Source organism: Anopheles darlingi, chromosome 2 (assembly GCF_943734745.1).
Source record: "Anopheles darlingi chromosome 2, idAnoDarlMG_H_01, whole genome shotgun sequence".
NCBI classification, from domain to species: Eukaryota; Metazoa; Arthropoda; class Insecta; order Diptera; family Culicidae; genus Anopheles; species Anopheles darlingi.
The window spans coordinates 20,217,092-20,232,340 of record NC_064874.1 but is presented as its reverse complement, the minus strand read 5'-3'; the positions used below and the strand labels follow the sequence as shown (position 1 = coordinate 20,232,340).

Genomic DNA, 15,249 nt, shown 5'->3' with positions numbered 1-15,249 from the left:
GTTCAGAAAATTATCAGTTTCAATGAGCGAGATTGCCTCTCATCACTCTATAAATCATCATCCTCCATTTCTCTTAAGTCCTGTTACGCTAACAAAAGGCAGATATCGTCATTGCTGCTGTTGCCGCCACTGCTGGTAAATCAAATGATAAATGAAATAGAGAAGATACGCTGCGACAAGGGGCAAAGATATAAAACATTGCGCAAATTGGGATAATACCGTGCATACGGCTAGCTGTGCGTAAAAGTGAGACATTATAAAAAACCAATTGGAAACCAGTACCAATAAAGATGGATTGTATCTGGCTGCGGTTACATACATTTAGATGCTCTTATTTCATTAAAAAAAATTGTAAACCAAACGATGTCTGGACGTGAGTCGGTCATCGATGTCTCCTTCTGCAATTCAGTGCTGGTGTATGGAAGGCATTGACCGCTAAAAAAGGAGTATACCTTTAGCGGCCACTTTGCAGTGTTTCAGCTGATGCGAACTTCAGAAACGTATCTCTTCAATTCGCACCTCTTCGCGACGGATGATAGAACGTAAGTCTTGGTCAATCACATGTAGAGTAAAGTGGGGGTAAAAGTGCGCACTAGGCTCTTACAGAAAACGGCTTCACCGATTTTAGCAACACTAAAATATGAAATCTCTTCATCATGCGTGTTTTTGTTTGTATTTTTTGAGGGAGGGAGGAATGCATGTACTAACTCCCTCTCCACCCACTTCATTCCGTATTTGTTCTTGTGTTGTCCTTTTTGAAGAATTTCCCATTTTTCGATTTTTGACCGGTTTTTGAAGTTGGAAAAGTGATGCTTGCTACGAGTTTGCTTCAAACAACAGTTTTAGGTCATTAGTTTAGAAAAACTAACAACAATTTTTATAAAAACTCGACGGGGCTGCCTGGCAAATAGTATAAAGATTAAGAGTTCAACATTTCCGCCCGATCCGTCGAGTAACGGTCTTGGAAAACGTGGAAATTTGAAAAAAGGCACGTGCCCGCCCAACGTTTTTGGAAGGTTAGGGGGTGACGGGGTGTGGGGGTCCACTTCGGCTCGAGTTACTTTTGCCGAAGATAGCCGAAGATAGCTCTCTCTCGCTCTCGCTTAGAGAGTGAAAGAGAAAAAAAGCTCACCACTAGCGCTCTCTACGGGGTCAACGACGAAGCTCAAAAAAAGTATCCCTCTCACGCTCTCGCACCAAAGTGTGAGCGAGAAAAACCGAGGTGAACTCCCAAATCCGTGCAGTATAAACTCTTTGGCCGAACCGAGCCGAACAATCGAGAGAGAGAATTTCCGAAGTGGACCTCCTTACCCCCTCACCCATAACCTTCCAAAAACGTTGGGCGGGCACGTGCCTTTTTTCAAATTTCCACGTTTTCCAAGACCGTTACTGAACGGATCGGGCGGAAAATCTGAACTCCTAATCTTTACACTATTTGCCAGGCAGCCCCGACGAGTGGTTTTATAAAAAATGTTGATATTTTTTTACAATAGAGAGAGGAAAATGGAAAACCTTGAATCCGCTGTTTTTTTTAACATTATTTTAAAAGAAAGCAATACATTTTACCCATATTTCGGGCAATTTGAGTATACCAAAAGATTTTTTCATTTGATGATGTCATTTTCTGACATTTTCATATGTGTTTTGACGTCGATTCAACTGCCTATACATCTATTCGTGGGTTTTCCATTGATTAACCAATCTTTACATAAAAGAGTCTGCCATTCATGGCCTTCAACATTTTTGGGTCGATTTTCACGCCTCTTGTCACTCAAGTCAAAAGAAAGGCAGTGGTCATTTCTCTGCATGTAATTTCCGATAGTGCCCTGTCACCAAGGCCTCTACAAGCATTTTATCAGATACGTCAGCCGATTTCTTTAAATTGAAGCAAAAAAGTAGTGCTTCCTATATATAACAGCTGCACGATAAGCCCATCTATAAGCAAACAGCGGATTTTAAGTTATACGGTATGGTGGTCGCTCGAGGAATCGTTGCATAGGTGGATAGGTTTCGGCAGACTTTGCTTCGTTTTCAACTCGTTTTCATGGCACCGGGACAGCTGCGCGGCGCACATATTCTCATTTCGAATACAGCCGCGATGGCGCGCGTGGCGTAACGACGGAACGGATTGCCCCAACGATGGACGCAAACGCGCGCGATTGTGACGAGTACTAGTGAGTCTCCAAACCCCCAACATTACCCAACCGAGACACCAACGAAACCGGACGTGTTTGTCTGGCTCGGTGACGGCAAAAAAACGGCGAAATCACGACCGCACACGTGGGGGTTCGGTATCGTGCGTGCGTGCGTGAGTGCGTGCATGCGGTAGTGTACAGTGTGTTTGAATGGGTGTAGAATAGCTTGTTTGGTTTCGATGATTGGCCAGCAGCCCGGCTGACTGGTTGAGGCTTGTATGTAAACGTAGGAAGACGCGCAAAACCGGCTACGGGCTGTGACCTGCTGATGCTGTTGCTGCTGCTGTGGCGAACGAGCGGAGAAGTGTGTTGGATCCACGCGGCGGCCCCAATCCGATGCTGCTGTCGTCTACTCTCTCGCTGGTACGGAAAGCGCCAACAACCACAAGCGTATTCTTATTCTTCCCATCCGTGTTTGCTCTTTCCGTTTTTGCTCTGTTTTGTTGTTTGGTCTTTCAAAACATCTTTTTTGCTGTCGTTTGGCTCTGGAGTGTGTTTCCCCATCCATGTTGATCGTGTTGTGGCTTTGTGTTGTCATCCGTGATCATCTACACCACCGATCGGTTGACGATTGCGTAAAGATGATGAGCTTATTGAACACAGACACACACAAAACGTTAAATCCAACTTCACAAAAGCGCCTTACGATCGTCGTCATCTACGTCTTCGTCTTCTGCTTGCCAGTTAATGCTCAGGTGAAGGCGGGGTGATGACGAGATGAAGCTCAAGCAATGGAACCTGCGACTGATTGGCGCGCGAAGAAAAGAAACGGTGAACAAGTCACAGTGCTACCTCCCTCTTAAATCCCATATGATTGCTTTTGTTGCTCATCATGGTGCGTCCTCGAAGAGGTCGGCCGAGCTACCGGTTGTTTAAGCTCTTCCGCATTCGTTAATGCTCATAAAAAGCATGAAATTATGTGAATTTGGTGAGCGGACGGGGTTTAACCATCCCTCGGGATATTTTAGAATCATTTCAGCTAACTTCACGCGTGAATGGTTCGCGGCAGAAGCTTCTTAAGAAGGTGAGACGAAGGTTATGCAAATTGGCAAAGACTACCGGGATCTTCCTGGACGGAAATATTCGAGATGCTGGTGGGTTTCGTTGCGTAGCTTAAGCCTTCCTGGCGAACGTACTTCAAATAGACAACATTAATCGATCTATTTGCGATTAAAATAATGAAAGTACCGCCTGCAGCGGCGCTTATTGTAGTATTTTTACCACATCAACTGGTGTGCCGTTATTGGGCGAATGAATTACTGATGGCCTATAGGGCGCATTGATAGTCATGAGCGGTGGTTTTCCACCCGCAGTAAAAGTAACACGGTGCCGGCATCGTAACCTGTTCCATTACCTTTCGCCAGCGAAACGAGTGGCCACCCTCGCTTGAAGCTATACCATGATGCATTTTCAAACCTCTGAACTAAACCCCCTCGTTAAAGGTTTTGCGGAAGAGAAAGGGCGCACGTGAATACAGTGCGGTTGCGTTTTGTACGCCAACCGGCTTGCTGTTAGTTGTACTGAAGTAACAGATCATATTTTCCTCTCTTGATCTTTTATAAGAAATCTAGTAGTGTGACATTTGCGGCCCGATTGGAAGCATATTTTAGCGTTCACTGTATATCCGCGGCACGCATTGGCAATCGAAACGCCACGGAGTTCACTAATGTAATGTACAAAGCGCTTCAAACTATGACACCGGCATGTCAATACATCCCGATGCGGGAACGGCAGCAGCAGTCGCACCAACAGCTGTTACAGCAACGATTCCATCATCACCAGATGCATATATGCATGAAATGGGGGAGGGTTGCCATATTTTCCATATCACCACCTATCGTGTCACACCCAGCGTGCTGGGGAGGCTTCCCTTTCCAACTTCAACGGCCGGAGAAGGAGCGGTTGGAATACTTGACGCAGTAGATTGTACAGCTGCTGAAGCTGTTGTCAAAGAGTGAAGTATTCATGCAAGAAAGAAAGTTATTCTTTTTGCGAAACTGAAGGTCTGGTTTTTAAATCGTTAGTGCGTTAGATTTTCACGATAAAATGCTCGAACGTGCTACAAGTATGCTACAGATAGGAAGGTACCAATACTCGGCAATGCGGTGGTATTTGCAATCGCGCATGGAATTATCCCCTCGGATAATCGGTCCTTAGCAGCAATGCTCACGACTCCGAACACCCACCAGCAGCTAAATAAAGGTCAAACAACGCGAAGGAAAAGGAGCGTGTGGGTATTTGAAACCGAGAGCCGCCCAAGTACAAGTACGGGGTTTACCAGATTTTTTACGCTGCAAAGCTTCAGTTCCCAGATGCAATGCACATGCTACTAGCGATGGTGCATGGGAAACACACTCACTAAAGTTTTGGAATAAATTCTTGTTTATGTCCTTCGCAGCCTTAATATCTCCGGCGTACCATTTCATACCTCCAACTATAAACATTCAACTCAGTTTAACTTAACCTGAGCTTGCCGAAACCGAAAAAGAGCTTAACCGTGGCATTCTGCCCCGAAAAGTGCCCCATAGGTCCGAAAAAACGGACCAAGAACAAAAATCCGATGCGGAAACTAAAAATAAAACCAACGGAAACCTCGTGTAAAGGGTTTCGCGGAAGGGTCCAGGAGTAACCCGCTTTGCAGCGTCATGCTTTTTGATCGATCAACCAACCACGACCATCGTCATCATCATCATCATCATCGTCGTCGCCGTCGTTTTCGGCGTCGTCAAGCGAATCGGGCATGTTATTGGATTCGCGTTATCCGCTGCCAGAGCAGCACGAGCTTAAGCTGCAATTTGGGTTTTGTTTTAGTAGCAAAGTGCGTTGTGTTACGCGGTGGTGTGCTTTCAAACCCCACAAATTGACGTCAATTCGCAAAGGGATCAAGCGCTGAAGCGCAATCTAGTCCGAGCCGAGCCCCAGTGCTCTGAGGGATCATGAGGGATCAAGCGAGCTGACAAATCATGTCGATAGAGGCTGTATGATGGCCTGGCCCTCCATTTAAATCGTTTCTCGAAGTTCGCTAACCATACAATTAAGCTCGTTTTTGTTGCCTCTTAGTGGCGTTTAGCAAGAGGCCGCTTTTCGATCGTAAGTGTTCGATATTCAAGATCATCTCAAGATGCTGCCTTGTCTGTCAGATTTTTTAGATAAACCATTAGATTGACTCTTTGCCAAAGTTCAGGTCAGTTATGATTAAGAACTTTTCTTTGGCAGAACAATCGTCGGAAAATGCCCCACACACTATGAAGCTACTGTGGATATCTGACAGTCCATTTTATATTTTTCAATCAAGAGCAGCCGCCATCGTTTAGGATGAGCACGAATCAACCGAAAACAGTTTAATTACCTTGAGCTGACCATTCTGTCAACCACCCCCCTCTGGCCCCTCTCTCGTACATCTGCACGAACCCGTGTTTATTTTGTCAAAAGCTGTGACTATAGTGCTTACCTGTGGTTTGACGTTCGCTGGACATACCTTGAGTTTACCTTCGTCAAACGCATTATCAACTTAATGGCAGCAGATGACCCGTACAGGTGGGGGTGATTCCCACGTGCCATCAGTTTCCTACGAACGCAATGAAGCAGTGGTTACGACTCATTATAGGTCTGGTGCCCCGGTACGACCGGTGAATGAGTGCCGGCAGACCCTCGTTTTGAGCTGAGTCCTTCTCTGAAAGTGGATGTAGGTTGGAGAATCCAGCATCGTTTCGCGGAAGTTTTTGGCAACAAGGGGGAGTGATGGATTTTACCAGATTCGTCGAGAACTAACCGGTGATGATTCTAGATAGAAGCCGCTTGACCATTTCCGCAGATAAAAATCACAATTAATTTGCCGCTGTTTTTTTTTTGGGACATCTCATCGGTTGGTCAACGTTGTAGGATTTGAGATGGATTCTTGGAGTCACTTTCGAAAAGCTCACCCGCAACCCACGCCATGTTTCTAGGTTAGCGAGTTTAGCTCGCATAATTGAGACTTTTTAATGCATTCACTAAAACCCATCGTTAACTGTGTAGAACGATGAGCCGTTCTCCGGGGTATGCCTTTGCCCCTGAATGTGCTAACGTGAAGATGTCAGCATGCCGTCGTGTGCGCAGCACCACGGTACGGTCGATTGGTATGTCAAGGTCGGTGGGCGCTTCGGATGAGATTAATCGCTAGTCGTCATCCCACATAGGAGGAGGACGGCTTGCTTGTGCTATCCTGTAATTACGTGCCGATTCCACCACCAGCACCGAAGACGTTACACTCGGCGAGCGACAGAGATAATTAGAATGTGCATGGTGTAAATCATCGCTGGTGGCATTACTGGCCATTACTCACCCAGGCGGCGGCATCATAAATGTTTTTCTTCGAATGTGAGCTAATGAAGCATTTGCCGAGGCGTCGGGCTGCGTACATGCTGACGTAGAGGCGCCGTTCGCAATGGTCGCTGCACATTCGCTTAACCCCACGATTCCCTTCCTCCCGGCTTAGTGAAGGTGTTCGAGGTTTCGATGGACACGATGGCAACAAACCCAGCACTACACACGCGCTACACTCTGTGACAGATTCCGCCTTGCGGGATTTAGTGGGTTCGCGGTGAGTTGGTACGGATCACCAGAACTAATCAGGAAGACGGTTGCCCGCGTTGCCCGCTAATGAAGTACACACGCTCCATCGCCTATTGCAGGGCAGATTATGGTGGTACCATCCACGTGGAAGGAACTTAGGAACCAACTCGCACCCGGCCGTTCCGGGTCATTACGTTCTTTCACCTTCTGCTCCGTCCTTGCTGGCTGCTGCTGGTGGGGGAGATGTGTATCCTGGGTGTTTAGCCTGGATCCTGCAAATGATGATTATGATTATGGATGATGGACACCACTCTTGCGCCAAATGATGGCTAATGAATTGCACTTTTATGTCCAGTTCGGTTCGGGCGAAGATGTAATGAATGCAAATTTTCGTTGTAAAAAAAAAGACATTTCGTTTCAGTGGAAGTAATCCACTGACAGTGGACAACATAGTGACAGTGCGTGCATCACATACTCACAGTAATCTATCGCAATAACGCATTAAAAGCTTATCAAGAAAACGGGGACCCGGTTGCAGCTCGTGCCTTCATGAATGTTTAAGTATGATAAGCTCCAGAATGTAGGAGTAGGATAAATAACATAATCCTTACTTTGCTTGAACCCCTACATTAGGTGGTGGTAGAGCTATTTTTCCCCGATGGTAAAGGTGATCAATTTGAGAGCCCGTTTTTGTCGGTCGACCAGTGGCCCGACCCAGTGGCCGGTACCAGTCGCTATTGATTGCACTGAATAATGAATGGCGGCTCTTTGCTTCCCTCCGGTTCACCACCGACAGGACGTTCGTACGGTGTCCTGTGAGTAGAATTACGCAAACATGCCAACGGACCCGGAACAAGCCGGATTTTGCGGGCATGTCCTTTTAGTCCCGGAGTTTCGCAGCACACCGAATGATCTTGGGTGTAGGTGGTAAACCGACGGTTGCACTGGCAGAAGAAACAGCTGCTGTTGCGTATAGTTTCCACGTTATTTATAGATCTGCTTTGTGTTTCGTCCCTATACAAAGGACACCATGGCTCTAATCTGACCATTTTTATCATCCCCAGGACCCTGATGGATCAACCAAATGTATTCCGATCATTGGGAACCATTGCAATCATTGGCTTGACGGTGCCATCGTCATCAACTAGCTGTTTGTGAATAAGTTTTAGTTTTCTTGTGTTTCAAGTGAATCCAACCATCTTTACAGGAAGTGTTTCGTTTGACGTCCTGTGCACCATCAACTGAAGAAGTAGAAGTTAATCGAAGGTGAAAAAGTGGCGAGCGTATCGAGAGGGAAAGAGAAAAAGGAAACCCAAGATATCCCGTGGGTGCCACCGAGCAAAGAAGTGTACGAAGTACGAGCATCGGGTTGCGTGAAGGAATGCTTTCAACGCCATCATTCGAATCCATCTTAGCTGCCGATCTCGACGATCCTTAGTGCAACATTGTTTTCCACAGCTGACCGCATAGCCCTGCGTTGCCGGGTGGCGTTGGCGAACCGGGTATAGGGGCTTGGCTTTTACGGAGTCTCTTCGGTGAATTGTTTGCCAGTCGCCACGAAGCCACGGGACGCACCTTTTCGACCAGCGGCCAGTGCAACGCAAGCAAAAGCAGAGCCGAATGGCGCATGTGTGTGCTAATAGTTAATCTTTGAACAGCGATCGATGCCGCCATCGATGGCCACTATTGATTCAGGTGAGTTTGTCTTATGTGTCTGGATTTTTAGAAACCCCCCCCCCCCCCGCCGACTGGGTGTGGTGCGTTGGCCTTCACGCCATCATTAACGCTAAATGCGTATTGGCTGCGGTGATTCACCGCAGCAGCTCTCGTATGGACTTATGGTTTTCAATGGCCAAGAACGCCAAAAATGTTTGGTAGAAGTTGTTGGTCGATCGATGAGAAATGCAAATAAACTTCTTTAACGTATATTCATAAGCCATAACCCGTTGATGTTAAATACCTCATAGACGATTTTCCTTTTTTGTTGCCGACGGTCATGAATGTCTTAAAACCACATTTAAAAGGATGAAGTACTTAGCATTAGGAGAGAGTGAGAGAAAAATCTTCCAAGTGTGTGCGTTTTGCCCAATTTAGCGCCATTTATTCTGATAGCAGCTTCGCATAACTCGAGCTTTCATTAGTCTCGAGGCGCTTAAAACCGCCAGACGCCGTAACGAATGGAGGCGAAATCCGTTCCACGGCGTGTTCCCGACCAAGCATCTTCCCCACGGTCGCTTTGCACGTACAGGAAATAATTCCCGATAATCTTGTTCAACACAGCGGCGACCACCGGTTCCAACAGAATGGTGGTCCTTTGTAAGGTCCCCGTTGTCGTCTTATGATCGCGGCCGGTGGTTTTTTCAACAAAACTCCCACTGTCGTACCATCGACAGGTGTCGTCCGGACACCAGGGTATGTGCTAGCACTTCTTGGATTGCAATTCGTACTCGCTGCACGTTCTAGAGTAGCGATGGCCTCGAAGTACCGTAGAAGCTGTTTTTTTTTTCATTTAGTAAGTGATATCCCTAGTCCTGGTAAGGAGTGAGGCAGGCGCCACTGGTGGCACCGTGAGAAAAGCGTTGGAATGTTTAAAGATAAAATGCTGCTGAGGTAAGGGCGAAACTTTCAAGGACTCGCAAATTTGTCGTTTCTCCCAGCGACGCAACCGTTTGAACTATGAGGAAAAAAAGTCAAGCTCTCTGCTTGCTTGCTCTGACTAGCGGATGTTACTTGCAGAACATAAGATCCACTTACTTGCAGAGAAGGTTAGGAAAGGCGCTTGGTAAACTGTGTCAGGTTCAAATGCGCTCTCAAGTGAACCAACAAACCCAGCTGCGCCGCACTCGTTTCCTCGAGGCGAGTCCTGCCGCTACTAACGAATTGGGTCATCAAACAACCATCATATGCCATCTAACGGACCGTTAGGTCAGTTAACACACCGCTGCGTGGGTCACAAGACCCTCGCCTACGTCCCGCGTGGTTGTGTAATTTCATTGTAAAAAAGAAATATCCTTTTCGTGTTGTTTGTGTTTGTAAAATGAAACCGAACCCGTTGCAACTCGTCCTGGGGCCCAGATGGCCCCCACGGTCCGGGTGCATTGTAATCGATGCGATAATAGTGATAAATTACACTCGACCGCCCGACAGCCAGGTCGATCGTTCTAGATTGTGTTACCCGGTTTTCCCCGTCCTCCGCGACGAGCAAACTTACGAAAACAAAAAAAAACCCACATAGGGAAAACGTTTCGTTTCCCATTTCCCCATCCGGTTAGCAACACTCGCGATGGCGGCACTAAGAGTAGCCCTAGAGAGCAACACACACACACGCACACGGACAGAAGCACACATCGCATCGGAATTGTTAACTCTGGGAAAAAGCTGACGATCATGATGCTGCTGCTGCTGCCGTTGACGAGGAGGATGATGATGATGACGGTAAGGTTGTGTTCATTAAAATGGTATCAACGGATGGTTGGGATGTGGGTGCAATATATGGGCCACGCGAAGGTGGGAACCGCGGTCAGCAGCGAGTTAAAAGTTCCTCCACTGCGAGCAGCATTTCGCGCATGGATCGCGTCAAGCGAGCAGCATTCACATGCCATACTCTTCTCCCTTCGCGCTGAATGACTCTCACTTTGGTATGCACTTCTCATTACTCAGCCCTGGCAGCTAACGTGTGCGATCCGGCGATGGCCAACCGGGCGCGCAGGGAGCAAGTGGAGCAAAAAGTGGAATTGATTTTAATACATTTTTCATCCAACCAGCGACCGAAGCGACGAGTAACCGCAAATGTAAAGATGCGGACAACCGACCGATGCCATGTTTGGGCCCGGGTGGCTCAGGTTGGGGCGGCAAAAGCATACATATCGAGCTAGAACGCCCGGCGTGTGTGTACGAGCAGAAAGCGGATCTACCCCACTTCTCACCGACAAGTCAAACGATCGCCAATTAAATCTCGGTGGGGTTATTCCCTTTTTTTTTCGTTTTGTTTCTGCAGCTTCAGTTTAATTTCAAAAATGGATACTTCTCTTGTCTCGCTGGCACTGGGACCTTAAACGTCATCACCGGTTCCATCATCGGGAGTCGGTGGTTCGGTTCGGAAAGCGCTTCTCAATTAACGACGAGTGTGCACGAGTGGCCCGCCGGCCGGAGTCAAATGGATGTGCGACCCGTTCTGTTGACGAAGCAATTCGCTTCTCTGCACTTGATCTTCTTGGCAGGCGAGAGCTTCATAACGATGCTGGTTCGCCCTCTCCACCCTCTCCACCCGCGGTTTACGGAGGTCAATTGGTGTACTGGCGTCTCCGGGGTGTGATGGCGAGCCAGATGATGGTCGGTGCCCTCTTACTGATGCAGGCGCGGGGCTTGAGGGTATCCATTTCAGCAGATTAGTTTACGTGAGCACATGCAGCGCAGTTCAGATGTTCGTTGGCATTTATTACGCCACATCGGTGAATGCATAATCGATTTGTATCGATTTGAGAAAAGGGTACGATCCGGTGGGAACCGTCCGGTTGCTTGTTGCGTTTTTCTCGATGCTGCACTTGACGGTACATTGTATGCTCATTGTAGGGCGACGCCCGAGACCAACGACTCATCAAGAGGCTAATTAAACCTGTCAACTGGGTTTACCCGCCAACGAGCATATCAACTTTCCAAGACTCCCGTGATGGATTGGTGACGGCACTGTGTGCGAACGCACTCACACAGTTGCGCGCGAATGCTCACAACGAAGGCTGATCCAGAATGCTTGGGGGTTGAGGTGCTTTCTGGTCCGATCAGTTCTTACTACGGGTCTCCATCATTAGTAGTGCGTGACAGCTACACCTAGTCCGGCTCCGAGACGAGACTAGCGGGTTGCTAGACGAAGCTCTATGCTAATGACTGGCTACAGCGACTGTCTGCCGTCTTACTGTCTTCGAGTCGGGATCTCGCTTTCCGGCGCACCTCATGACGGCGACGACGGCAACGACGACACCGACACCGTGTAACCATATTTGGCGGAAGGTGCTTTGTAACCTTCGCGCATAATTGATGAACCCATTTGTCTCACTTAGATCCGTAGAGCATTAGCCCTTCCGACAGCATACCATAGCCCGAACGGCTCTCCGCAGCTCGCTCTTACCACCTTGGTGATCTGCCAACCTGCGGTGCTGCGTCCGTGCGATCCAGAAAGTGCTGTCATTAATCCGGGTGTTTTCTCGTGGGAGCGGGAGCGATATATTAATTACCTGCTGCGATGGCTTCGGCCCTTTCGGCCCGTGTACCGCAGGGAAGCTGTTTGGCTATTAAAGGGGGCTATTGTCACGATCGGATGCGAGAGCGTAATCATTTTCATTGTGGCAAGACTCGTGGCGGCACCGTGGAAGCTGCTTTCTGGCTTCGTTGTGGCGGACGCACTCGTCTGAAGTACCACCGTTTCCACAGTCGCAACATTTCAGTGATGGTGTTGATATATTTTCATAATGAAATCATTAAACTCTTCAACTGTTTAGTGTCACTTTACCTTGAGCATGTATGGAACCACAACGTGAGATAGTCCAGCTTAGTTTATCAGCAAAAAAAAAACCCATTCCAAAAGTGTATGATTTGCTATCGCTAAACGTGCGCTGGCTTATGTGTAGAGTGCCCTGGAATCCGCTTTGTCCCCATAGCAACGCCATATGCAACAACGTGGTCCATGAAAGTCCTGGTCGCGGTCGTAAATCTTGCCAAATGCATCGAAGTAATTCACGATATTCGATGAAAGGGTTTGGAGGCCGGCCAAAACGTATCCCATACTACGGTACACTGCTGGTACTACGGTACACTGCTGCGTAGCGCACCAACGTATTCCCTCTTCTTCTGCCACAACATTATCAGTCGCCACTAGGGGCACCGAGCCTGGAATAACATCGATCGTAAGTGGAATCGTTTTCGTTTCGTCCGCTTCGCTGCCAGTGATGGCCTTTTCCGCGACCTACGATTGCTGATAGATCCGGCAGCAAGCTGGGCAGCTGCATTCGAACAGCCATGCCTCGAGATAAGGTGCCTCTAAAACGAGCGATCTCGAGCATTCTCAAGCAGCCCCGATCCGGCTGGAGTCGGTTACATGCGGTGACCGAGTGGCGTAGCATACAGGGCAAACAGTTCGATGTGTTTTTTTTTCTACATTGCTTCTACTTTTCTTTTCGTTTCGTAAGAGGCTGTTTTTGGAATTTAAAGCTGAATTTAGCATATTCCAAAGCAATGCAAAGTGGTCCCGGAACGGTCGCATGGACGTGAGTTCTTCTTTTCCCATTTTAGCAGTCGCTAAGGGGCGATTGACGAAACTGTTCGTTTAGAGTTTTGGACTTTGGCATGTCTTGACTTCAAATAGACCCACTGAAAGTTTCGCTCATTACACAATCCTACGTTCCGTGGCTACGATGATAGCACCGACCGCAAAGATTAAACGCAAGATCGGAAGTGGGTCGAGGTCATAACCATATCCGGGAGGTGTCCCGATGCGGATAGGCGTTCAGTTATGCTTCTTGTTACCCTTTTTTCCAATTTGCTACAACACCTTTGGGCTGTTTGAGCGCCCCGGAAGTTCGAATATCGGTTCGTTTGCAAGAGCAATCGAACGTGAAAAGGGTTTGGGATCAGGGCATTTGATTGAATAAGGCAATCCTACCAATCCATCTCCATCGTTCGTCCGAATTGAATCAACTCTCTGGCAGCACGGCATTCAGCGTGTCCTTATATTCGCAGCACCGTGCACCTGTGACCTGCACACGACAGTGTATGCGAATCCGTCGGAAGGAGCGTAGCAAGACGGGTGTGCAGTAGCAGCAGCAGTAACTGTAATGCAATTTGGTGCCAAACGAGCAGAACTTCCTGTTGCATGAATGGTGCTAGTGTCGCTTTAAGGTACCGGGCAGTGCATGAGTCTTGTGTACAGGGGCTTCGCGTTGAGCGAAGCATTTCATGCATGAAAAGCGATTATGGGAAACACAATTGTTGATCTTACTAACGAATTGTTTTCCTTACAATGGCGCGATCGTCTAAGATATGTAAACGTTTACTAATTCTCTTGCCGGATGAAAGCATCTTAGCTTGGTGTGAAGTAGTGCCGTTAGCGCGCCGTAGCCGTTTTCGGGAAACATATGAACAGCAAAACAACGAGACAAACAACACGATTTCGTGTATTGCAGTTAGAAGCAGGTAGCTAAATGGTTAGCATTTGAGTGTTAAATTGGTTAAATTAAACGGTTTAGCAGAATGTTGAGGGTCGCTCAAAGTTTAAGCTTGAAAATTAGTACCATTAGTTGTATGGAAACACAGTGGTGGTGCGCTATACATTGTACCACATTTGGGATGCTTCATTAAGTGACGATGCACGCGCGTCCTTTACGAAGTTCAATTCATGCGGAAGTGTTAAATGGATAAACATTGCAAGGCCCTCCACTGTTGCCCCGCTAACCCGATTGCCTTACTTCGCCTTCACGCCTTGGTGTTGTTGTGCTGAGATTGATTCTTACTCGTCCAGCTGAACTGATACCAGCAAGAAGCGATATCGATACGAATCAACGACAGCATCAGCGATTGTTGATCGTGCCAGGGGACAGGTGAATACTCTGGCTTTGCCGCAACATCCGCCGACAGCAGTAACAGTTGCAATCGGTTTTACGGTCGATCACACTCGCTGCTGAATCGCCATCGAACCGCTACCAACAACAACGTCCTTTCGCTTTCTCCCTTGCACCCACAACATTCTCTTACACAAGCTCATGGCCGCCGCTGTGGCTTATGCTGCTTATCTTGATCTTGATGGGACGCCACCATCACACACACTCGGTAATCGGCACGCCGGGTTAATGCACGCCACTAGTTGGCCGCTGGTTCGGAATGAAGACGAGATCAAGATGGTGGAACGAGCGATACTAGTAGTAATCGAATTGTCGAGCCGAATCGTTCCCTGCGCCAGCCTGAGTTCGGTTTCGCTGGCATGTACTCCATGCTTCATGATTAGCATTGTAATCGTCGTCGTCGGCTGTTATACCCAAATTGCTTGATGGTGGAGTTTTCTCGGGGGTAGATATCTGACGGCATTCATTACAATTTGTAGGTTTGTGAAGGTGGGAAGCAAACGGAATGCTGGACCGAATTCTAGGACAACCATATCGTTCCGTTGGCCGCCTTGGAGCTGTTCTTGGGCTACTGAACCGTCTCGTGTACGCTAATTGTTGTTGTAGCTGTGATTGTGAAGTCTGTTAGTATTTTTATAGTACTTATAGTATATTTATGCATAGTGCTTCCAATGAAACGACAACACTGCTGTAACAGAACACTGCTGATGCCATTGTCAGTGCCTGCAGATTGCACTGGATACAGACTTTTTTGTACTTCCTTTCGACATCCTACTATCGTACCGAAATGCACGTTCGGCAGAACGAAATTCATTTCCGTTTTCCCGGGAAGCTGCCGATGATGGTGTTTGCCTTTTATAGAGAGAGCAATAAGGTATTTGCGAGCAGCA

General features: G+C 47.7%; 1 protein-coding gene across 1 annotated transcript in view; it reads left to right on the top strand.

Annotated features, from left to right (window-relative positions):
- Window positions 1-2,092: 2,092 nt before the first annotated feature.
- LOC125951971 (uncharacterized) overlaps window positions 2,093-15,249 on the top strand; it is an 83,179-nt gene continuing 70,022 nt past the window's right edge. Inside the window, exons 1-2 of the mRNA XM_049681132.1 lie at window positions 2,093-2,558; window positions 7,814-8,444. Coding sequence (XP_049537089.1) covers window positions 8,414-8,444 — 31 coding nt within the window. The 5' untranslated portion in view covers window positions 2,093-2,558; window positions 7,814-8,413. The remainder of the gene's footprint in view (window positions 2,559-7,813; window positions 8,445-15,249) is intronic.